Here is a 24,996-nt window from a genome sequence, read left to right as displayed (position 1 = left end):
ACACCCAGATCACAGCATAACAACATGTTTTCTTGATCATTGGAAGGTGTAAGATGCAAGAGGCACAGCTGTGGAAGACCCATGTGTAGGGATAGGCAACACACATGCAACAAGAGGGCAGGAGCTTCATCGCTCAATGATCAATTGCAATGAGCATTGAGCAACTAAGTCTAAACTCAAGTCTCAAACTTGCATAATGCATTGCATGATTGTGAAACGAGTGGAGTTTTGATGCTCTCTCTCTCTCTCTCTCTCTCTCTCTAGTTTGTTAGCAACATTCAACTTTAATTGTAATTAAAGCTAAAACGTTACAACTTTGTAATTAAACCTTTTCTAGAACGTTCACTCAAGACATACGAATTTGTGACAACTCCGTGCAAGTGGCTAAACATTAACTTCAGTGCAAAAATTTTGTGGAGTTAAGCGCCTTTTGCTCTTGGTCCGAAACGTTTTGCAGAAAGATGGCTAACAACATGAAGACGAAGGTGCAGCAACAGCCATAGCTATCTGTGCTACATCGATCCTCGCGAACGCATGATCGTCCGACATGCCGCGCTACACGACGTCTCAAACTTACACCGATGGAAACACGCAGATTGTGGCGTTGCCAGACTCCTCCTCCGCGCCTGCAGCGGACAACATGCAGCTGGCAGTGGCCGCTCCTGATCCCTCTGCTGCTTCCTCCGCCAAGCCAGAAAGCGAGGAGCTAGAAGTCAAGCTCCGGCGCATCCTCGAGCACGTCCCTGTCCGCATTAGCAACACCTCCGGCAGCTCTGCTGGCTCTGGCTCTGGAGACTTCCACCAGGTAAAGGCACGGTCACACACAATCTTTACTACGGCAACAAGACAGTTGATCTCATTGACCTATCTGCAGTTTTCAAGGTACAAGGAAGTGTTAAGAAATCCTTCTTCAATTTACGCTGAAATAACGCAGCACCTTCATATTTCCTTAAGAGAAGGTTACTTAGGTTAGCCTCAATAGAACTCAATTTTTGTAGCTCATGAGAGCTCATTGGCGCTCATGATTTCTGTCGGCTTTCCTACTCCCAAGATATGCAAGGAAATTTGAATACTAAACTCTTAATTTACACATTGGAGATTTATGTTGGGAATCTATAATTGCAAGATTCTAGGCCCTTTGCTCCAGCATCGATGTGTCCATTCTGCTACACCTCATATGCTTCCCTGCATTGACTATAAGTTGCCACAAGTACCAATAACACTTGCAAGAAGTGTTGGAACCACCAATGATGTGGATTGATTTCTAAATATTGTAATGTACTAGAGTAGAGGGAAATAGAGATGCAAGTAGCAGCAAGACAAACAAATATGTTAAATCACTTCTGCTATGGAAATGGAGCTCCGCTCTGAGGTGCAATAAAATAGACACTAGTTCACTAACCACCACCACTTCAGCTAGGCAATTAACACTTTTAAGAGAGTAGAGCATTAAAAGGGATGCTCTATGCAAATCACAACCTTCTTGATCATGTGACTGTTAGTAGTCATGTATCTCTTGTGTATCCATCTCTTGCCTGTGAGCCTCAGTTTGAGTCAGACGAGGACATTAGAAGCTCTGACATTGTATTTGTTTGTCATTTTATATGTTTTAGACACTTTAGTTGGAGGACACATTAGTGCATTTCATTTTGGGCACTTTTGGCCATTCTTAGGGTTTTGCTACTTTTGGCCATAGGGCAGTCTGTGTCAGCGGAGTGCACGAGGATTGAGACATGCGATATTGTGGTTCGCATAGTGAGAGAGTGCGTGCAGAGCACACAGAGAGAGAGAGAGAGAGAGAGAGAGAGAGAGAGAGAGAGAGAGAGAGATGTGGGTACAATCTCAAAGTACCACTTTAGGTTTTTGAGATATATATATATATATGTATGTATGTATGTATGTATGTATGTATATAGTACATGTGTAAGGGTGTGTGCACACCCGAACATCTTAAAAGGCACGTTGATCCTTTATTTCCAACAACCTCCCGTCTAAAGGCAATGTGCTTGAAGATAGAGAAAAGAATTAGCTAAGTCTATGTAGGTACAAAGCTGAAATACGCATATGTAATCCAATCTCCATCATCTGGCAGTAATGAGCAAACCGATTTGCCAAAAGACCCTTCATGAGAAGGTTTGTGGGGTTATCATCGGTATGTACCTTGACAAGGTCAATGCTTTTGCTGTCAAGTACATTCCTAATAAAATGATACTTCACTTGTATGTGCTTTGTCTTTGCATGAAAGACAGGATTTCGTGCTAGCATGATGGCACTTTGACTATCATAGTGGAGAATAGGAACCTTTGTAATGCCAAGTTCTCTCACTAAACGTGCAAGCCATAAAGCCTCCTTGCATGCCTAAGTGGCAGCCACATACTCTGTCTCTGTGGTAGACAAAGCAACACACTTTTGTAGCTTGGATATCCAAGAGACTGCTTCCCCTGTGAACGTGAACACATATCTTAAAGTAGACTTTCTGTTGTTAGGATGACCAGCATAGTTTGCATCCGTGAAGCCAACAATAGATGACTTTTGCTTTCCAAAGCAAATGCACAAGTCCTTTGTGCCCTTAAGGTATCTCATGATACCCTTCACCGCTTTCCAATCCTTTTTGCTAGGATATGCCATGTACCTGCTAACCACTTCCATTGCAAATGCAATGTCAGGGCGTGCAGCAACCATAGCATACATTAAGCTACCAACAATTGAAGCATAAGGAATCGTGGCTATCTTAGCCTTTCCATCATCAGATGTAGGGCTGTCATCTGCACTAAGTTTCACATATGGAGGCAATGGTACACCAATGGCTTCCTTCCGTCCATATTGAAATGCTGCAAAACCTTAGTAACATACTCCTGTTGTGATTGATAGAGAAGACTCCGCGATCTGTCCTTGAGTATACGTATGCCAAGAATATGATTGGCCTCACCAAGTTTCTTTATATCAGCGATTGTGTAGGCTTTGTTTCAAGGAGTCCAAAGCACAAATATTCTTGCCTGCAATCAGCATGCCATCGATATACTAAACCAATGAAAGGTGAGAAGGATCGAAGCTTGCACACGAGCTATGGCGGGAGAGCAAGAGCAAGAAAGAGAGAGACAAGAAATGGGAACTCCAACAGTCACAATGTGTGACCGGGCCTTCCTTTATTTACTAGTCACTAAAAAATGAATGTAAAGGATAAAGTGACGTGACGGGTGCCCGCCACCTGCAGTGTGTAGTGGCGGGTACTGTCAGTGTAGTAATACACGGGGCGGCACGGTGGAGGCGCCTTTACCCCAACAACCTCCCACTTAAAGGCGAATCTGCCCCAGTGAGAGAGAGAAAAGTAAAAGACAGTACAACTGTACATAGGTACAAGGGATGAGGAAAGGCAACATCTCATCCAACGCCCATTAATCTCCTGAGGAAGGCAAAGCGCTCAGTAATGAGGCTTGTCGTGAGCAGATCTGCAGGATTCTCGTCAATGGAGATCTTGACAAGGTCAACAGACTTGTCCTCCACGACACCACGCATGAAGTGATACCTCACCTCAATGTGTTTTGTCTTCGCATGGAAGACCGGATTCTTAGCCAACTGAATGGCACTCATAGAATCCGAATGCAGTGTAGGTATAGCATCAATCCCAAGGTCAGCAACTAGATGGCCTAGCCATATGGCCTCCTTGCAAGCCTCAGTAGCTGCAACATACTCGGCCTCAGTGGTAGACAAAGCGGTACACTTCTGAACCCTGGACATCTAAGAGACAGCACCTCCAGCATAGGTGAATACATAGCCAGAAGTGGACTTCCTACTATCTGTATGTCCTGCATAATCGGAGTCAGTGTACCCCACGACCCCTGTATCTTGGCTGCCATAGCAAATACACATATCTGTGGTGCCCTTTAGATACCTCATGATACCCTTCACGGCATCCCAATGTTTCCTACCAGGTGTATCCATATAGCGTGCCACAACACCAACTGCAAAGGCAATATCTGGACGAGTGGCTATCATGGCATACATTAAACTACCCACGGCTGAAGCCTAAGGGATTTGGGCCATCTCGGCCCTCTGCTCATCTGTTTGCGGACAATCGGCCTGTGATACCTTCACAGAAGAAGGCAATGGACAGCCAATAGGCTTTACGTCCTGCATGCGGAAGCGCTCAAGGACTTTATGAATATACTCCCTCTGTGACAAGTAGAGGAGTCCCTGATGCCTGTCACGTCTAATGCGCATACCAAGTATGTGAGGCCTGTCCCAAATTCTTCATCTCAAAGCTCTTCTTCAGCTGAGATTTAAGAGCATCTAGCTTATCATGAGCTTTCCCTGCTATCAGCATATCATCCACATAGAGTACCAAAATAAGCAATGAACCATCACGGGCTTTCTTCGTGTAAAGACACGGATCCATAGCACTCCTGCTGTAGCCCTGTGACTGCATAAAGGCATCAAACTTATGATACCATTCCCTAGGTGTCTGCTTCAAGCCATAAAGACTTTTCTTCAACTTGCACCCTAGGTGCTCCCTGCCAGGTTCTGCAAAGCCCTTAGGCTGCTCCATATAGATCTCATCATGCAAGTCTCCATGTAAGAAAGCCGTCTTGACATCCATTTGATATAGATCTAAGTCAAGCTGAGCAACCAAAGCCAAGACTAAGCGCTGGGTGGTCATCTTAACCACAGGAGAAAAGACCTCATCAAAGTCTACACCATGCTCCTGCTTAAAACCCTTTGCTACCAATCTAGCCTTGTATGCCGGCTTGGGGTGTCCAGGGGTACTTTTCAGCTTGTACACCCACTTGCGTGGCAAAGCCTTCTTGCCCTTAGGCAAGGCAACGAAATCCCAAGTCTCATTCTTATGCAAGGAGTCGATCTCAGACTGCATAGCCCTCTCCCAGGATTGACTGTCACCCCTGCGCATAGCCTCATCATAAGTGAAAGGCTCTCCTGCATTTGTAACCAAAATATAATGCATAGAGGGCTGAAATCTATCAGGTGGACGTCTATCTCTAGCAGACCGTCTCACTGCAGGCTCTGCTGCCTGCCCAGCTGCCTGTCCAACACCCTGACCATGAGCATCTGCTGCAGCTGTAGGCTTGTCCAACTGGCTGTGCAGGAGCTCTAGGATGGAGTATAAGCAACAAATGCTAATGCCAATGGTGCTGCCCTGTTTTCAGCCTGTTATGACAGTTTATGACAGTCCCAAATCTGAAAAAATCAGCTCCGAATGATCAAGACCAATGCCCAAAGCTTGAATGACATCAAACATGAAGTCTATAGCCCTCTTGATCAAGGTAGAGAGCAAGAAGCAATGGCCAAGTGTGGAGCTGAAGTAGACGAGTGCTAACAGCCTGAAAAAAATGGTGCAATCTGCCCTGTTGGTGCTGAACTTGCTGCTGCTCCACATGGGCTGAAAAGGGGGTAATGGGGGCTCAAGAAGGGCCTATCAAAGGCCTATGACAAGCCTCTTTGAGCCTTGATAGGTGTAAGGCACAATATGAGGGGAATAAGCTTCAAGGGTTTGAAGCCATGGCTGCCCTTGATGTTTGCAACCTGTAGACTGAAATAAAACGCTGAAAGAATGATCAAATACCTCGGTATCAATGCCTTGAAGGTGCCTCAATAGGCCGGGAAGGTGCTCGGGAAGCCGGGGAGTGACGGGAGCTCAGGGAGATCGGATATGGCTGTCGGGATGGAGATCCAATGCGTGAAGGGAGTCGATGTGAAGGTAGAGAAGCACCGAGTCGAGCTCGAGCAAGAGGAAGCCAAGCTCTGATACCAGTTGAAAGGTGAGAAGGATCGAAGCTTGCACATGAGCTATGGCGGGAGAGCAAGAGCAAGAAAGAGAGAGACAAGAAATGGGAACTCCAACAGTCACAATGTGTGACCGGGCCTTCCTTTATTTACTAGTCACTAAAAAATGAATGTAAAGAGTAAAGTGACGTGACGGGTGCCCGCCACCTGCAGTGTGCAGTGGCGGGTACTGTCAGTGTAGTAATACACGGGGCGGCACGGCGGAGGCGCCTTTACCCCAACAACCAAGAGAATAAGGCTGCCATCTGTTGCCTTCTTGGTGTATAAGCAGTGATCAACTTGAGATCTATGGAATCCCTGAGATTGCATAAATGTATCAAATTTATGATACCAATATCGTGATGCTTGTTTCATCCCATACAACCTCTTGTTGAGTTTACATACCATGTGCTCTTTTCCCTTTGCAACAAAATCCTCAAGCTGCTGCATATAGATCTCCTTATGCAGATCACCATGAAAGAAAGCTGTTTTACATCCGTCTGTATGAGTTTCATATCTTCGGATGCAACCAACCCCAAAATGGTTCGCAAAGTAGACATTTTGACTACAGGAGAAAAAATTTCATCAAAATCAATTTCATGTTCCTACTTGTACCCTTTAGCTACTAGTCATGCTTTGTACCTTGGCAAAGAACCAGAAGTGACTTTCATTTTGTAAACTCATTTGCATGGTAGCAATTTCTGCCCTTTAGGCAAATGCACCAAATCCCAAGTGCAATTTTTCATGAGAGATTCCATCTCTGACAGCATAGCCTTCTGCCATTTCTTACTGTCTTTTTTGTCCATTGCTTCCTTGAAGCATGATGGCTCACCACAATCTGTCAACATGACATAATCAGCCATATAATTGACACCATGAACAAACCTATCTGGCTGTCTTTGCATTTTGGTTGACCTATGGACTCAATGATCAAGATTTACTGGCTATTCATTTTGCAAATCTGCGTTAACAGCTTTCTGTTCTGCATATTCAGCATGCTATATAGCCAGTTCTGGTTGTGCCAAAGGTATCTATTCTTACTGAGATTGTGGTACATCATGGACATTATCTTGTTGATCATTTTCAACATCGTTCCCTGCATTTTTAGGGCCGTTTACAGTAGGTATTTTCTGCTGTCCAGTAGGCATTCTTTGCTGTCCTATCGGTACATCTTCCCGGAATACAATCCTTTTGACTTCCTTAGTCTTTTCAGGCTATTTGTGCATGTGATCTTCCCAGAAGATAACATCATTGCTGCATACAATTTTTCTTTTTTCGGGATCCCATAACCTATATCCCATTTCACCCTCATCACCATATCCTAGGAAAATACATTTGTAGGACTTTGGCTCAAGTTTGCTCCATTTTTCCTTGTGAAAGTGCACAAATGCCTAGCAACCAAACACTTTCAAATGAGCATACGAAGGTGGCTTGCCCGATCATGCTTCTTCAGGGACTCCCTCCCCCCCCAAAGACCTTTTTGGTTATCGATTATCAAGTGTACGGTTGTCATAATAGCCTTTGCCCAAAATTCATGAGGCAAAGCAGCATGTGATAGTATCGTACGGACCTTGTTTTGAATGGTCCTGTTCATACGCTCTGTAACATCATTTTGGGGTGGATTGTGAGGGGCGGTGAGCTCCCTTTTAATCCCTTTGCTGTCACAAAAGTCATGAAGGGCTTTGGACACACATTCCCTACCATTGTTAGAGCAAAATCACTTTAATGTCTTGCTCGTCTAATTTTTGGTAAGTGCCAAGAAATTTTTTAAATTTATCCAAGGCCTCGTCTTTACGACGGATTGGATAAACCCATACTTTGCATGTGGGATCATCAACAAAAGGAATGGAATACTTCTTTTCCCCTAGAGATAACTCTAGCATCTCACATACATTTGAATACACAAACTCTAAGGGTGAAGACTTTAGCGAAAGAGATTTTTTATGTGACGTTTGAGCATGCTTACTATAAATACAATGATCACATTGTTCAAAATCAACATACCTCAAATACGACAAATAACCCAAATGAGAAAGCACTTTTATTTCAGTTTGACTCGTGTCTTAATTGGCTATGCCACAAAGAAAGACTTCACTGCTCGGTTATGGCGACTACATAGTTACGCATGCTAGATACATATAAAGGATTCAAAGTATCACTTTTGGAGCCCTTGGCAACAATGCGAGAGCCCTTACAAAATTTCAATTTTCGATCCCCAAAGGTGGTATGATAGCCTTCGTCATCTAGCTGCCCTGTGCTTATCAAGCTCTTCTTGAGCTAAGGTACATGCCTCGCATTATGCAAAACAAACACAGAGCCATGCTGAAATTCCAATTTCACACAATTTGACATGCACAGTTATCCCCCAAGTGGACAATACCATGTGCACTACCATTGTAGTAAAAAAACCACCCATGATGTGGTGTGGTATGAAAAGACGCACCTAAGTCAAGTATCCAAGTGTGCATGTCATCATCAATGTCAGTAGTCATTTTTGTCATGCCTTGTCATCTCCTGCATGTGAACTTCAGTTTGAGTCAGACGAGGACTTTAAGAGCTTTGACATGAAAAGACTCACCTGAGTCAAGTATCCAAGTGTGCATGTCATCATCAGTGTTAGCAGTCATGTTTGTCATGCCTTGTCATCTCCTGCTTGTGAGCCTCAGTTTGAGTCAGACGAGGACTTTAGGAGCTCTGACTTATCTATCACTTGTTTTGATGGAGGAGGTAGCTCATTCTAGAGCACTCAGTTTATTGCATTTCAGTGCATTTTTTCCTCTAGTCGGGATTTTATGTGCATTTTCCGGGGTAGTTTCTGCATTCTTCAGCCTGCCTCACCTATCGAACATTGTCCACCCTTTCTGGAAATTTTCTGAGCATTATTGGCATTTTTACCAGCATTAAATGCTGGTTGGACATATTTTTGGCCTCAAAAGTTAGTTGTGTTATCATCTTCCCTCCTTCCTTGGCAAGTGCACACTCCGACTCCGTCATCTTCCTCCGTCTTCGGTGCTGTTGTCATCATCAACCTGATCTAGTGTCCTCACTGACGCTCTGGGTTGCGTGCAGAGACTGATCAGTCCAAAGCTTTGTATTCAGCGTTCATTTCAGTCAGTGTAGTATTTCTTCTTTCATTTTCTGCTTTCTTTCTCTCTCTCTCTCTCTCTCTGTGCGTTCGTGTTCCTTCTTCCGTTGCGCACTCTCACATGGTATCAAAGCTTGCCTGAGAGATCGGAAGAGAGCTTCCATTGCAGAAGAGGACACCATCAAGTGCATCCCTTCTTCCCTCCTTTCCAGCCCTTGGTGGTGCTGTCCAGGCTAAAACACAGCCTTCCATACCTGTGTTTTACTGTTTTGCAATATCAGGAGGAGTAGGCGACAGTTTTCTAGGTGTTTGCAGCCTGCCTTTGCATCAAACGCAGCCAACAGGAGGTCATTCACATCAGCAGAGGAGGTGTCATCATCTGGAGGATAGGCATCAGTTTTTCTCTCTAGGCGGCAGCATTTTCTCTCTCCTCTTGCAGCATGCGATAGTATCTTTTGGGTCTTTTCTGACACAGGCGGCTCCATCTTGACTGTCTGTTGGTTGCAGATTGTTTGGTGATTGCAGATATATACGAAGATGTCTTATCGCCAGTCCTTTGCTGATTCAGAGGATGAGGTCTTTATTCCTTCCTATGAGAAACGGAGAGACTTTTGTGCTAGTTCACGCGACGACCGGAGGTCACCTAGCCCATTTGTACAGTATCCCTCTATTCCCTGTTCTCTCCATGTTTCACGGAAGACTCGTTCTGCTGGCCTTCATATGCCTTCCATGGCACTCTCTATACAGGTGCCCGTACTTCCTTCTTTACCCAAAGAAGACTGGCTTGATGGTTCCAACTACTCGCTTTGGTTGTGTAAGGTGGAGTGTATCTTTGATACCTTCGATCTTTGGGAGTTTGTTACCTATCCTATTCCCCGTCCAGTGGAGGATCCCACCGTTGGATCATCGATCGATCGTGCGGCCTTATGGGATCGGCTCAACTCGAGAGCTCGATCTTCTCTCTTTATGAGCTTGCAAGATTCTGTCCTAGTGTATGTGCGCAGGTTGCGGAAAGCAGCAGAATTGTGGACAAAGCTTGCTTCTTTGTACCATTGGAAGACATTTGCTCATCAGATTACTCTCAAGAAGAAATTACGGATGCTCGTTGTTGATGATTTTTCTTTCATGAAGGATTATATCAACAGGTTGGAGGACATGAGGGATGAGCGTACATCCCTTGGCAGGATGATCTCTTCCAAGGATATGGCCATGACTCTTTTGACTCAGCTTCCATCTCCCTGTTTTGATGTCCTCTACACCAACCTTCTTACATCAAGGACCCGTGAGAAGCTTCTTTGGGAGGAGCTTGCCTCGCTTGTTTTGGAGCATGACAAGCGCGCCAAAGAGGAGCCAGTGGATCCACCTCCACTAAAGCTTTTGTTGCAGGTTTGGGAGGGGGTACACAAAAGAAAGGGAAGTCACAGGCTAAAAGATAGGAGAGTTCTTCAGGTTCTGACTCCGACTTGGAGAAGCCTAAATGCCCATACTGTGGGAAGAGAGGAGAAATGTTGGAAGAAGTACCCTCACCTTCGTTTGGGAGCGAGGGATGGAGCTAAAACATCCAAGCCTTCTACCTCTACTCCAACGATTACCCATGAGTCAGTGTTCCTTCATATTGTTGACTTGGAGGAGCCTTCTTTAGTGGTGCCTCATCTTCTGAGAGGCCTTGGCTGGTTGATAGTGGAGCTTCTAGTCAGATGATTCCACGAGGTGATTTTTGTAGGATCTATACCCTTCTGAGGGTTCAGTCACTGTTGGTGACATTGTTTCAGTGCCTATTTGTGGTGTTGGCATTTTGCCTTTATTTCCCGACTGCACGTCGAACTCCCTTTCCCAGGCTCTTTATGTTCTTGATGTGGGCTTTCCACTCCTCTCAGTCTATGGCCTTACTAGACTTGGTATCCGGGTTGTCGTCACCGAGCAGGCCGTTTGTATTGAGGATTCTTCTACAGGGGTTGTTATTGCGATAGGTTGGCAGGAGAGCGGGCTTTATAGGCTCCATTCCCCTTCTCTTATGCAGGGTTCTCTGAGGCAGTTATCTACTGCTACACCCATTCCCGCTTGTGCACCCTATTTTCCACAAGTTCCTTCCCATCCCCCACCCTCTCCTTGTTAGAGTGGATCACAGCTAGGCAGGTACAGCCAGGCAGGTGCAGTCCAGTCGGACTGCTGCAGTCGGACCTGCAGCAGTCGGACTGCCACGTGGCAGTCCGACTGCCTACAGCCATTTTATTCCAGGCTGCGCCCTATTTTGGCGCCCCGTTCTAGGTGATTTTTCGCCTATTTATTGCTGACGTTTTCAGCAGTCTGGCCACTATTCTCTGTCGCAGATTACAGACCGGTGCCGTGCAGATTTCTGTCTCTGTTCACAGATTTCAGACAGCAGACAGTGCAGACTGCAGCAGACTTCGAGGTGGACAGCAGGTCGCATCGTCGAGGTGGAGACACGCAGTCCAGCGCACTGCGCCCGTGTATATCTTTGTATTCAGCATTCTTTATACAGCAGATCTTCAGTGTACACTGTCTCTTTCTCTCCCTTCTCTCTCTGCGTTCTCTCTCTCTCAGTCCTACGCTTCCGCACCGCTGCACTCTGACATGGTATCAGAGCAGTGTTTGAGGGCTGACTGAGTGCAGAATCAACCTGAAGAGGAGTTTCCATCGCGACACAAATTTGCGTTTTTTGCGTTTAAGGGCAGACAGGAGGGCTGTGCCTTGGAACAAGGCTGAAACGAGTGTTGGCGCACAGGAAAGGAGTACAGGTGGTGGATTTGCTGCTGTTTACTGCTGTTTGACGCGGAGAAAGTTTGAGTTTTCAACCTAAAAGTGCAGGTTTTGCTTTTTCATTGCCTCCGGCGAGTGAAGAAGCTTCGGGACGCGGAAGAGCCTTAGCAGGCTGAGTTTACCCAGTCAGAGGGGGCTGCTTTTGCGTTTGAGAAGGCATTGCAGGTGAAGATGTCTACAGAGATGGACTTGGAGTTCCAGGCGATTATGGACCGGAAGGTGCCTGTCCTACCGGCTCTTCCTACAGATCAGAAGCTCGACGGCGACAACTACCGCATTTGGTGCGTTATGATGTTGGCCATTCTGGAGTCCTATGATTTGGCGGAGTTGGTACAGGAAGATATTGATCGGCCTTCGGTAAGAGATGAGTCCAAACTCTCTTCCGATGCTCGTGCGGAGTTGGCCAGGGCCTAGTCTCATTGGGACAAACTGAATGCCAGGATTCGATCCTTTCTCTTTCTATCATGCACTACAGCCGTGATCGCTCACATCGAGCACTTGACGGTGGCTCGTGAGATATGGCTGGAGCTTGATCAAATGTACAATCGGATGACCCTGATGAAGAGGGTTTCTTTGGAGGTACAGATGCGGACCTTGTCCGTCAATAAGTCTTCTTCGCTAAGGGAACACATTAACAAGCTAAGGCAGCTACAGATGCAGGTTCAGAATGCGGGGAAGCCGATCTCCTCCGAAGACTTGTCCCAGTTGCCGCCACGATTCGGTACATTTTACTCTGCCCTTATTGCTTCGGGGCGAGAGTCTACTCTTCGGTGGGAGGAGTTGGTTCCTATGGTCTTGGACCAAGAGGAACAGTTAAAGGGACAGAATGCTTCCAAGACGGAGGCGTTGACAGGTCAAGCCTCTCAGAAGAAGGGGAAGGAACAAAAGAAGAAGAAGGGGGATAACAAGTCCAAGAAGGACAAGGAGAAGGACAAGGACAAAGACTCCACATGCCATATTTGTGGAAAGACTGGCCATTGGAAGAAGGATTGCCCTGACAAAGACTCGAAGGACACCAAGAAGAAGGAAACCAAGGATTCTGGAGCGGTGGCTGCACCCTCATCAGCTGCATTTCTACATTTAGTTGTCATTGAGGACGCTTCACCGAATGCTTCTGATGCTGCGATGGCGGCTTCCCAATCTCGAGAGTGGATTATTGATAGTGGTGCCTCACGGCACATGACTCCTTCATCAGATGGTGTTGCCCAGCTGCGACCTTCGCGTGGGCAGGTTCTCATTGGAGACAGCTCTTCAGTTTCTATTGCAGGTCGGGGTAAGATGCAGCTTATTCCGGATGGACGAGGTGGCACCCATACCTCAGAGGTTTTGCATGTACCAGGATTGGGGTACCATCTCCTTTCAGTCCATAAGATTTGCTCCCTTGGTCTTCTGGTGGAGTTTGACAGTTCTACAGTGCGAGTCCTTGATCGTGAATTGAGGAAGGTTCTATCATCTGGATATGAGGAGAACGGCATTTACAAACTGAAGTCTTCCACTGCCCTCTCCACTCTTCTTCTTACCTCACAGTCACAGTCTGAATTATGGCATGCTAGGTTTGGTCACCTGAACTATGACTATCTTCGGAAGGCGTCACGGGGACAGCTTGTTCGAGGGTTGCCGGATATAGTGGTGAGCCAGCAGCCATGTGCCTCCTGCATAAGGGGGAAGCAGCATAGGGATGCCATTCCCCACACCGCTTCGCGGCGGTCTACTTCACCGATGGAGTTAGTATCTACGGATCTATGTGGCCCTATGAGGAATGAGTCCCTGCGTGGGAGCTCGTACTTCATGCTGATCGTGGATGACTATAGCAGGATGACATGGGCCTAATTTTTGGCACTAAAGTCAGAAGCTTTCTCGCACTTCAAGGATTGGCTTCTCTTTGAGGAGAACCGATCAGGCCGGACGTTGAAGACCTTGCGATCCGACAAGGGAGGTGAATTTGTGTCTAATGAATTTGCTTGGTTTTGTGCAGATAGAGGAATTCACCAGGAGTTTGCCAATACCAATACTCCTCAAGAAAATGGTATTCTAGAACGGAAGAACCGCAGTGTGATCGAGATGGCGCGCACCATGATGGAGCACCGACAGACCCCTTAGGTTCTGTGGGCCGAGGCTGTGGCTACTGCAGTCCACATTCTTAATCGATCCCCTACTTCGGCCGTGGAAGGGATGACTCCATTTGAGGCTTATTTTGGGACGAAGCCAGATGTTTCTTACTTTCGGGTCTTTGGGTGTGATGCCTATGTTCACATTCCCAAGGCTCACCGTGACAAATTTGAAGCGGCTTCCCGAAAACAGGTATTTGTTGGCTACAGCTCCCAGTCCCAAGGCTACCGACTGTATGATCCCGTCAAGCGGGATGTATATACTAGCCGTGATGTGCGGTTTGTGGAGGTTCCGGCTTCTTCAACAGGTGAGGAGCATCCCGTTCTTGGAGATCCAGGGGAGAGTTTGGCTCCTTCTACAGTTCCACTGGAGCCTGTGCCGTTTGATTATGATTCTGTTTCTGACACAGAGTCTACTGTTCCACCGGATCCTTCTGAGGAGTTACCACCGGTGGACATTCCAGAGTCTTCTACTGATGGAGAACGACGAGGGGAGGTTCGGCCTCCTCCTCGCTGGGCCCGTGACACACTCCGTGATTCAGGGATCGAGGGGGTTCCTGAGGAGTGGGGACCGCAGGATGGTCCGCGGCGGTCACGGAGGCACCAGGCGCATTCTTCGGAGCTTGTTTGCTCCAATTATTGTTTGATGTCCCGAGTTATGCAGGATCGAGAGCCCACCTCCGTGAAGGAGGCTTTACAGTCCGCCCCATGGAAGAAAGCTATGGAAGCTGAGTTGGAGGCTATTGAGAGGAATGGCACTTGGTCACTTGTGCCACGCCCCCCGAAGAAGAAGGTGATTGGAGTCAAGTGGGTCTTTAAGACCAAATATCTCAGTGATGGTACTTTGGATAAGCACAAGGCTCGCCTTGTTACTAAGGGTTTTGCCCAGCGCCCAGGGATTGACTACCATGACACCTTTGCCCCTACAGCTCGTATGGCAACCATTAGAGCTGTTCTTGCTTTGGCTGGCCATAGGAGATGGCCTGTTTACCAGCTGGATGTGAAGTCGGCCTTCCTGAATGGTGATTTGAAGGAGGAGGTCTACGTTGAGCAGCCTCCTGGCTTTGGTTCTTCGGATGGGAAAGTCTACAGGTTGAAGAAGGCCCTGTATGGTCTCAAGCAAGCCCCGCGAGCTTGGAACGAGAAGATTGATTCGTTCTTCCAGACTCAGTTGGGATATCGGCGGTCCAAGGCCGATCCGCAGCTGTATGTTCACACTTCCGAGGATGGTTGTGTGCTGTTTGTATTATATGTTGATGATTTGATTGTCACAGGTGATGATGCACAGCAGGTCCAGGAGACAAAGTCAGCTTTACATCGGACGTTCGAGATGACGGATTTGGGGCTACTCCATTTCTTTTTAGGACATGAGATTTTTCAGTCTCAGAGGGGGATCTTTCTCTCCCAACAGAGATATGTATAGGAGCTCTTGGTGTCTTTTGAGATGGAAGATTGTCGGGCCCTCTCTACTCCTATGGATCCAAACTGGAAGGCCACTTCCCACTCAGCTTCTCCTTTGGCGGATGCTTCCCGCTATCGACAGTTGATAGGGTCTTTGATTTGGCTTCTCAACACCAGGGTTGATCTATGTTTTGTTGTTGGGCTCTTGGCAGGGTTCATGAGTGAACCTAAGACGGTGCATTGGCAGGCTGCTCAGAGGATACTTCGGTATCTGAGGGGGATGTTTGATTTGGGGATTCATTACCCCGCAGGGACAGATGGGTCAGATCTTGTACTTGCAGGTTGGAGCGACTCGGATTGGGCCGGTGACGTGGACCACAGGCGGTCTACAACAGGTTACTGCTTTACTTTGGGTGCAGGTGTTATTTCATGGAGTAGCAAGAAGCAGCCCACGGTAGCCCTTTCGTCTACTGAGGCGGAGTATCGGGCCGCATCTTCCACCACATGCGAGGTTGTGTGGCTTCGGAGATTGTTGGAGGAGCTTGGGTGCCCCCAGACTCGTCCTACATTGCTGCGATGTGACAATGAGAGTTGCATTGCCTTGGCAAGGAACCCTGTTTTTCATGCCCGGACGAAGCACATTGAGATCCAGTACCACTTCATCCGAGAAAAGCTTTTGGATGAGACCACCATTGTGGAGTATTGCAAGACGGTGGACAATCTTGCGGATTTGTTTACGAAGGCGCTTCCTCAGGCTCTACTTCGGCAACATTCCAGATCCCTCAGGCTTCTGCCCTGCCCAGGCTCTGAGAGGGGGTGTTAGAGTGGATCACAGCCAGGCAGGTACAGCCAGGCAGGTGCAGTCCAGTCGGACTGCTGCAGTCGGACCTGCAGCAGTCGGACTGCCACGTGGCAGTCCGACTGCCTGCAGCCATTTTATTCCAGGCTGCGCCCTATTTTGGCGCCCCGTTCTAGGTGATTTTTCGCCTATTTATTGCTGACGTTTTCAGCAGTCTGGCCACTATTCTCTGTCGCAGATTACAGACCGGTGCCGTGCAGATTTCTGTCTCTGTTCACAGATTTCAGACAGCAGACAGTGCAGACTGCAGCAGACTTCGAGGTGGACAGCAGGTCGCATCGTCGAGGTGGAGACACGCAGTCCAGCGCACTGCGCCCGTGTATATCTTTGTATTCAGCATTCTTTATACAGCAGATCTTCAGTGTACACTGTCTCTTTCTCTCCCTTCTCTCTCTGCGTTCTCTCTCTCTCAGTCCTACGCTTGCGCACCGCTGCACTCTGACACTCCTCCAGTGGTTCCCTCGTACCCCCCATCCCTTTCATCCTAGGTTTTCAGAGGGGGTTTTCCAGGATCGTGAGGAGCTTCTTCATTGGCAATCTTCATTGATGAACTTCATCGACATTGGCATTCCTCTTGCCACCCCAAGATTCGTTTCTCCCTTGGTCTGCCGCTACATCCAAGATCTGAGAGGGGGTGTTAGCAGTCATGTTTGTCATGCCTTGTCATCTCTTGCCTGTGAGCCTTAGTCTGAGTTAGACGAGGACTTTAGGAGCTCTGACTTGTCTATTACTTGTTTTGACGGAGGAGATAGCTCATTCTAGAGCACTCAGTTTATTGCCTTTCAGTGCATTTTCTTCTCTAGTGGGGATTTTATGTGCATTTCTCGGGGTAGTTTATACACCCTTTGCCACACCTGCCGAACATTGTCCACCCTTTTCGGGATTTTTTTGAGCATTCTTGGCATTTTTACCAGCATTAAATGCTGGTTGGCGGACATATTTTTGGCCTCAAATTTCAGGTTGGCCAATTTTTGGGGTTTTTGACTATTTATAGCCATTTCCCACTTGGCTGTCAGTTGTATTATCATCTTTCCTCCTTCCTTGGCAGGTGCACACTCCTACTTTGTCATCTTCCTCCGTCCTCGGTGCTGCCGTCATCATCAGCCTGATCTGGTGCCCTCACTGACGCCCTGGGCTGCGTGCAAGGACTGATCAGTCCACAGCTTTGTATTCAACATTCATTTCAGTCAGTGCAATATTTTTTCTTTCATTTTCTGCTCTCTCTCTCTCTCTCTGTGTATGTTCGTGTTCCTTCTTCCGTTGCACACTCTCACAATCAGAATCTGCAATCAATGCATGTGTACTCAAAGAAGCAGCAAGGAGTACATCACTATCATTGTCATTCTCATGAGTGACTACATTTGCCTCCTCTATCTTCACTCTGCTTTTCTTTGCAGGTTGGCTGTCCTTTTTCTCAGCCTTGTTGTCTTCAGTGTTTTTGCTTTTGCCTTTCTCTTTCTTCAATTGAAAACAGTCCCGTTTGTAGTGCCCTTTCCTGCCACAATGATGACACTCCACATTTTTGCCATGAGATTTGCTGCGTACTCTATTTTCAGAACTGCCCTTTTGCTGAAATCTGCCCCCTAGTGTGCAATGCATTAGAAGATTTGTTTGCTGAATTATTTTGCTTGTTGAGTTCTTCCATTAGCAAAGAACTCTCCACATCAGAATATAACAGCTGAGCATTTGAGTTACTCAAAGCTGTCCTGAAAGTATCCCAACTTTCAGGCAAAGTGCATATCAAGAAAGTAGCCTTGAACTCATCATCAATGTGGAAATCCAAAGCAATCAACTGACTGAAAATTGAGTTGAACTCATGCAAATGTACAGACATGGCTGTACCTTCCTTCGTGTGAAGGTCCATCAACTTTTTCAGCCAATAAAACTTACTAGCTACACTTTCTGAGCATACAATTCCTCAAGTCTTTGCCACATTTCATATGCAAAATTCAACTTCACAATATTAAAGAGCAAGTTATTTGACACTGAGAGCTCTATGGTTGAGCATGCAAGCTCATCCAAATCATCCCATTCTTCTTGTTCCATACTTGCTGGTCTTATTCCCTTCGCTTTGATGGGCTTCACCTGTTCTTCTACACCAAGACATTGTAGCACTGTTTTTGCCATATTGCAAAATTGTATACACCCTCAAGCTTCTTGATGTGAAAAAGGTTGCTGTTGTTACTGTTTCTAGCCATAATTTGCAGCACTAAATTGACACAAACGTTAGCAAATGCAAGCCCAAATGCCACACAGATGACCATGGTACGTTGCAAGTACCAACTAGTAGTGAAAATCAAGAAATTGCAGAAATTTTAGATCTGCAAATTGATTTCCAAAATCAGAGAATGTTTGCTACTGCACTCCATAATTAATTACAGTTAGATTTATAGGCCAATGCACCAATTGTATGTGAAATTTCCAAAATTTTGCTGCAATTTCAGCTTCAAATGCATTCTCGGACACAAATTTAATGATTGTAGTCAAAAGGCCCAAATTTTCAAAGACAAATCCATCCAAATTGCATCAGTACATGTACCCAAGTGCATATACCAGGCAATTCTTGCACAATTTGATGAAATTTTGCAAAAGCTCCAATTTCTTGAGTCTTGTGTGCGGAGATTTCAATGAAATTATCAAAATTTCACTAAAATGTGAAAGCCCCAAATTTCTTGGGCAAATGTGCACCAAATTTGCAAATTTTGAATCAAATTGTTCCGTTCTGTATCAATATCCCCAAATCCGAGAAAAGCCCTATTTTTTGCTCAAAAATTTACACTATGCTTATGCATGTGAAGCTTGTCAGTGGGCCAAAGCTTTAATTTAGAAAATCTTTGAAACTTTGAAAATAATGAAAAATCTGTCCCGGTACCTTGATTGGACTGTTGCCTACAGTGCGAGCTGTCTGACGGACTGATGCAGTTTGAGGGAGTATTTGACACAGCCTGACAGATTAATGCAGTGTTGATGGATTGATGTAGCTTGATAGACTGTTTACCAGTTTGTCAGTGGTGTCGTACCGTTACACGGACACAATGTTAAAAACTCTAGAGTATATTGTCATTCGGCTTTCTTATTGATCTAGAGAGTCAATGCCATATTAGTCATTAGTGTCAGTGTCTGTAGTGCGGATGGTTAAAAAATACTAGATTTTTGGACAAGTTTAGTCTATTTTTGATATTTTGGATATTATTTCTTGTAAATATCCAAAAGCTGTAGACAACTTCTAGAATAGGATGACATGTAAACAAAGTAAGTGGCTTTCAGTCATTTTTAGGGGATTTTATGCAAAAAGAAGAATTGGCGAAATTGCACGACACGCGATCGAGTTTACAGGTAGCAAATAGAACTTCAAACTGGGAAAAAGAGTGATCTAGGAGAATTTTGAGCAGGTGTCCTGCTATTTGATTCTCGTTTTGGAGCCAATGGAAGCATCAGATTGGCGGTCTAGACAGCAGAGAAGAAGCTACTGTTTGATGCACGTTTTTGGTCTACAAGGGATTTATCTTCTCAGGATACGGAAATAAATTGACAGGCTTCATCTCTATGAGTATTCTTCTACATCTATTTCTTCGAACCCCTTCATTAATTGCTCTCCCTGAATCTCCCTTCACTCTACTGTCTCTTACTCTCATGGTAGACTTTCAATCCCAAACGCTCCGACAGTGGTGAACCCAACGCAAGTCGGCAGCAAGTATGTAAAGATGGGGGGTTCCGCGGGTTCAAGTGCTAGTGATGCTTTATAATATACGATTGCTTTGTTGCAGTAACAACAATAATAGTAGTTGTTGTTACAACAACAAATGCAAACTCGGCAAAAAGTAGAAATAATTGATTCCTTAGCGTGAATGTATTGCAGGCCATGGGACAGGAATTGAAGTAGTTTAAGGGTCAAAATGTTTTGGCATTCATCCTGTTGTATAAAGAAAAGATATCGTTTCATGGGTTATCGTAGTATACATGGAGTCGGTATTTCTCTCGTTTGGCCATGCATGCATTGCTGCATGATTGGATTGATGAGCTACATAGAAGAGATGCTGATTGGGCCGCTTTTAAGAAAGCTTTGAGAGATTTAAGAAAGCTTTGAGAGAAGAGTTTTTCTTGGAAAATGCAGGATTGGTAACTAAAAAGACATTTACAAATTAGATTGAAAAGCCCAATAAAGGGTTGACTGCTACAGCTTTGCTCTGTGAATTTGTAAGTTGATATGTGCAGTTGGATGCCAATGAGTAGCAATCATTAGAGAGTTAGAAAATTGATTTGTTTTTGAAAGCTGTAGATCTTGTCTTGCAAGAGAAGCTGATTGATCCTTTAGAAGATGTCTCTTTTGAAACGGGACTGAAATCAGATTGGACTAATGTAACTGAGGCAGTGCATATGTTGGTGAATAGAGAGTGGATGAAATTAAGATGGAGTACAGGTACCACACCTGCCAGTGCTCAGAAGGGGGATTGAAATTGAAGCCAAGGCGCCTGTGGCCATGGCAAAACAATCGGCTATACCTATTGGTCCAGCTCTTAAAGGTGATGCTATGGATGAATTATTCAAAGGTATGTGTGATTTGAGGTTGAATTTGATAGAAATCTTTGCAAAGGTTGAAAAGTTAGATGATAAGGTAGAAGAGAAGGGTCGGGCAACAGCCCAAAGACAGTACAAAGAAGGATACAAGAGGAGATGCATTTGTTGTGATGATTTATAGCATGAAAAGCGAGATTGTACAGCCTATCGTGAAGCGGAAGTGAAAATGTTAGTCTTTTGGAAAGATGGCAAAATACATGCAACAGAAATTGGTCTTCTAATAGAGCCAAATTTTGGAAATGGTAGCATGCAAAAGAGGTTGGAAGAGATGGCAATAAGGACAACATTTGTTGCCATAGATGCAGTCGTATATGGGTTGAGAATTGAAAGGACCGAAGAAGCTCGTAAAGGAGGCATGGCTGAAGCGAAATCTTGCGTTTGAATGCAAGCATTAGATTGCATGGAAAAAGGCAAAACAACAAAGTCTGAATTGGCTGATGCAAGTTATATGAAGGAGAACAGGATGGAGTGCACCAGTGGATTCATTTTCAGCCTATGCTTATTTGGCTGAGGTTTATAATCAAGAAGTTCTTGTGGAAGAAAAGAGAAAAAGAGATGAGGACACTTCTGGTCCTTCCTCTTTAGGCCTATCTAAATGCATAACACGAAGTAAAATGGAGCAGCAGAAAGAGGCTGAAAAAGCCATACTTGATTATGTTAGGATGCATCTCAAGAGAAGAGACAAGAAGGGAAGAAAAGGGACAAGTAGCCCAATTATAGGTTACAATCGGATCTTGAGATTGCCACAAACCTAAGGTCCTGAAAGATCGCATACTTGGCAGTAGAGTGGAATTCACACTTGGCGAGGTTCTTGGAATTGCGAAGCGTGAATTTCATGATGCACTCATTGATATGCTAAAACGAAAAAGATAGTTTGATAGTGAAGTTTTGCAAGCATTGATGCATGTTGACAAAGACATAGAGGAACAACTTTAGAGAAAATATGATGATGCATGTAATGCTGATTTGGAGCAGGTTGATGTTGAAAATGAGTTAAATGGGGGTGGTTTGTTACGAGGACGCAAAAATTTGATGCTTTGCTTATGTTTAATTGACATTTGATTAAAGGATTAATCAAATGTGCAATTAAAAGATGCACATGTGTTGCACATGTGAGGTGCAAGCTACTTTTTTACAGTTGAAGGCCTAAGGACCCTGTGAAAAAGATGGGTGTCAAAGGCAAAAGTTGTAACAAGTTACACTTGTTAGATTCTAGGTGAATTTTAGTGTCAATTTGTCCCTAGGACCATTAATTGGCCATTAAGTGTCAGTGGTGACACTAGGGACTAGGCATTAATTAATAGATTAATGCTTGTCCAAGGGTCAATTAATGCATGGGACCACTTTGGGTTGCAAATGGCCTAGCCAATTAATTTTTGGATGGGCAAGGTCAATTTTCTGGGCATGGATTAAGGGCTAAATTAATTTTCAAGAATTAATTAATTCTGAAAATTAGTTAAATGGCTGGAAATTGCTGAAAATGGATTAAGAAAGCTGCCACTTGGCAAAACTTTCCCATGCAAGTGGGGGAAAGGCTAAATAGGGCTGAAGGGAGAGGAAAATCTCGTTTTTTCATTTTGGAGCTGTTGGAAAGAGGTGTTGGATTGTTGCTGCCAGCTTTTAGGGCCATTTCCTAGCCATTGGAGACCATTTTGGTGATGGAGATTGCATATTCTTGACCTTGGGAAGCTGACAATTGCTGCTGATGCACTTTCTCTTGAAGATCAGTGTCTTTGATGCTCCTATTGTTGTTGGTGTATCTGTTTGGGGCTGGTATAGTAGGGCAACAGCTGATTTTGATCAGTTCTTTGCGACAAATTTCAGAATTTTCTCTCTCTACAGCATTCTCTCATCTCCTTCAGCCTATGCTCAGCCATTCTCAGCAATTCTTAGCCATTTGGAGGAGATTTCAGCCATTTTTGGTGGGCTAATATGTAATTTCTGCAGTAAACCCTAATTTACAGCAGAAATTAGGGGTTAGCGGCCACCTTGGGATCCGTGCCAGAGATTGAAGGCTCAAGAGACTGAAATCAGCAGCTGATAATTGAAGATTATCAAGGGATTTCAGGAGCCAGCCCATCCCGAATTGATTTGGGGCAGCATTTGGCCAGCCAAGGGTCAAATTGGAGAAGAAGTCCTGGGTGAATCGAGGGGCAAATGACCCAAAAGGCTTGCTGGTCATTTATGACAGCAAGAGCAATTGGTTAGCAGGAGGAGATTGAAGAATCTCGAGTTATACTCCTTCCAATTGAATGAAAGCTAAAGAAATACCGCAAGGGGCGCCAATTTTGGGGTCAACAGGGTGTCTACTGTCCAAGAATGTTATGGTAAAGTGTGTATTTCATTTTATGAGCATTTATTTATTGCTGTAGTTAATTCTTGAATCAGGTTATCACCGCCCATTCCAAGAAGGAAGGCTGGTTTCAGTAGACAGCAAGCTTGTGGCTGAAATTGGTCTTATGGGCTATGTATAATGGGGATGTCCATCAACAAGTACATGAAGAAGATGCTCATTTTATTCCAAGAAGATGCTCATTTTATTCCAAGTAAGCATATAGAGAAGGCTATGTATAATGGGGATGTCCATCAACAAGTACATGAAGAAGATGCTCATTTTATTCCAAGCAGTCATTATTCACGAACGCATTGGGCTCGTGATACAACAAAGACAATTGTTAAAGTGGGAGAAAGAGAGACACCTTGCATAGCTCTCTTGGATCATGATTCCGAAATCAATGTTATGGCACACAGCTTGTATGAGAATGGAGCTTGGCCGATTGATGTAGATTCAGGATGGCGCATGCGGGCAACGAACAATTCATCAGGGGATCTTTATGCAGCTTGTTCGAATGTACCCGTGACTATTGGAGATGTTAATATCATTTTTTGTGTGCAGGATTCATGTAGCTATCCGGTGATTTTGGGGCAACCCTATATTTCAGAATCAAGGTTGGAAACAAAAGCCTTGGATGATGGTTCTTCATATGCTTGGGTTCGGAGTAAAGACAATACAAAGGCAGTACAATTTCTCACTGTTTGTGTGAACCATTTCCGCAATCGGGATAGGTTGCGGGATAATCCCATGCCATCTAATGCACGAGAGTTTAAGGGTTTTTAGACAACATTGCTGTAAGTGGAGGCTATGGTAGTGTCTCTAGGAAGATGATTATGCCTTCAAGAAAGGGGGAAATTGTGTTTGTGTTTGGATTGCAGGAATGGACAGCATATAGTCTTGGCAGTTTTAAGAATACTTCAACCATGTGCAGGGCTGAAAAGAAATATGTAGGATGGGCTGAAAAAGAGATGAAGACATATGGTTTGATGGCTGTAAAGGAAGGTATTTCACGGTTGTTTTCAGGGCTGGTTGATGTTTACAGTGGTTGAAATTTCTATGGCAATTAATGTTGAAAAGAGGGCAGAAAAAGAGGTTATTTATGTTGTTACTTTAGAGATGTATGAAGTCATTCAAGAGTTTGCTGAGCATGAATGTTATGGGTTGCAATATGGGCTGCAGAATAGGGCTGAAGCAAGGGTGGATACAAAGTACAAAATAGTTTTGCAAAGAAGGTTAAGCTTGTGGCTTTGCCTTTACCGCCTGAAAGGGATGGGTTGGCTGAAAAAGTGACTCAACAGCCTAGTTTACGGGATCCACGTAGAGTATGACATAAATTTACTGCTGAAACTTTACAAGAGCTGAAAATTGGTGATACAAGCTTCATTTTGCCTACAGAAAGAGCTTGTTTCTTGTAAATGTTAGCAAGGCATGGGAAAGCCTTTGCGTTTCAATGAGATAAAATTGGATGTGTTGATTCGACCATAGTTGCACCCATGGTGATCTTTATAGTACCTTATATGCCATGGAATTTAAAGCTTGTTCCAACGCCTCGCACATATTTGCCTAAGTTGTTGGAGCTTTTGAACGAGAAGATTAGAATGCAGATTTTGTTTTGGAGCCTCCTTCAACTCCATATTCGAATCGGTGGTTTACTGTTCCAAAGAAGAATGGTGCTTTGAGGTTTATACAGGATTTACCACCAGTTAATAAAGTCACCATAAGGAATGTTAGATCAGGCCCGATAGTGGATGAATTTGCAGAAGCATTTGCAGGCAAGGCAATTTACTCTATGGGTGATTTATATTTAGGATATGATCAGTTTTAGCTTGCATTGGAAAGCCAGGATATTACTACCATGAAGACACGGCTTGGATTGGTTTGGATGTGTATGCTTCCACAAGGAGCAACCAATTTAGTGGCGTATATGATGAATGCTATGCATATAGTTTTGAGGGAGTATATTCCTCAGTTGACTTTACCCTTTCTTGATGATGTGCTGATCAAAGGATATGATATCTATGAGAAGAATGAAGAGTTGAATGATCATAGATGTAGAAGATTTGTGGTTGAT

The 24,996-nt window shown here is 44.8% G+C and overlaps 1 protein-coding gene across 1 annotated transcript in view; it reads left to right on the top strand.

The window, feature by feature from the left end:
• The first annotated feature begins 386 nt into the window (after positions 1 to 386).
• LOC148036726 (PRKR-interacting protein) overlaps positions 387 to 24,996 on the top strand; it is a 40,336-nt gene continuing 15,726 nt past the window's right edge. Inside the window, exon 1 of the mRNA XM_087675607.1 lies at positions 387 to 805. Within this exon, the coding sequence (XP_087531733.1) occupies positions 548 to 805 (258 nt within the window). The 5' untranslated portion in view covers positions 387 to 547. The remainder of the gene's footprint in view (positions 806 to 24,996) is intronic.

Source organism: Lygodium microphyllum, chromosome 4 (assembly GCF_053477565.2).
Source record: "Lygodium microphyllum isolate KBCC chromosome 4, Lygodium_microphyllum_v1.1.10, whole genome shotgun sequence".
Lineage (NCBI taxonomy): Eukaryota > Viridiplantae > Streptophyta > Polypodiopsida > Schizaeales > Lygodiaceae > Lygodium > Lygodium microphyllum.
The sequence above is the reverse complement of the archived record's forward strand: the minus strand, read 5'-3'. Positions and strand labels throughout refer to the sequence as shown.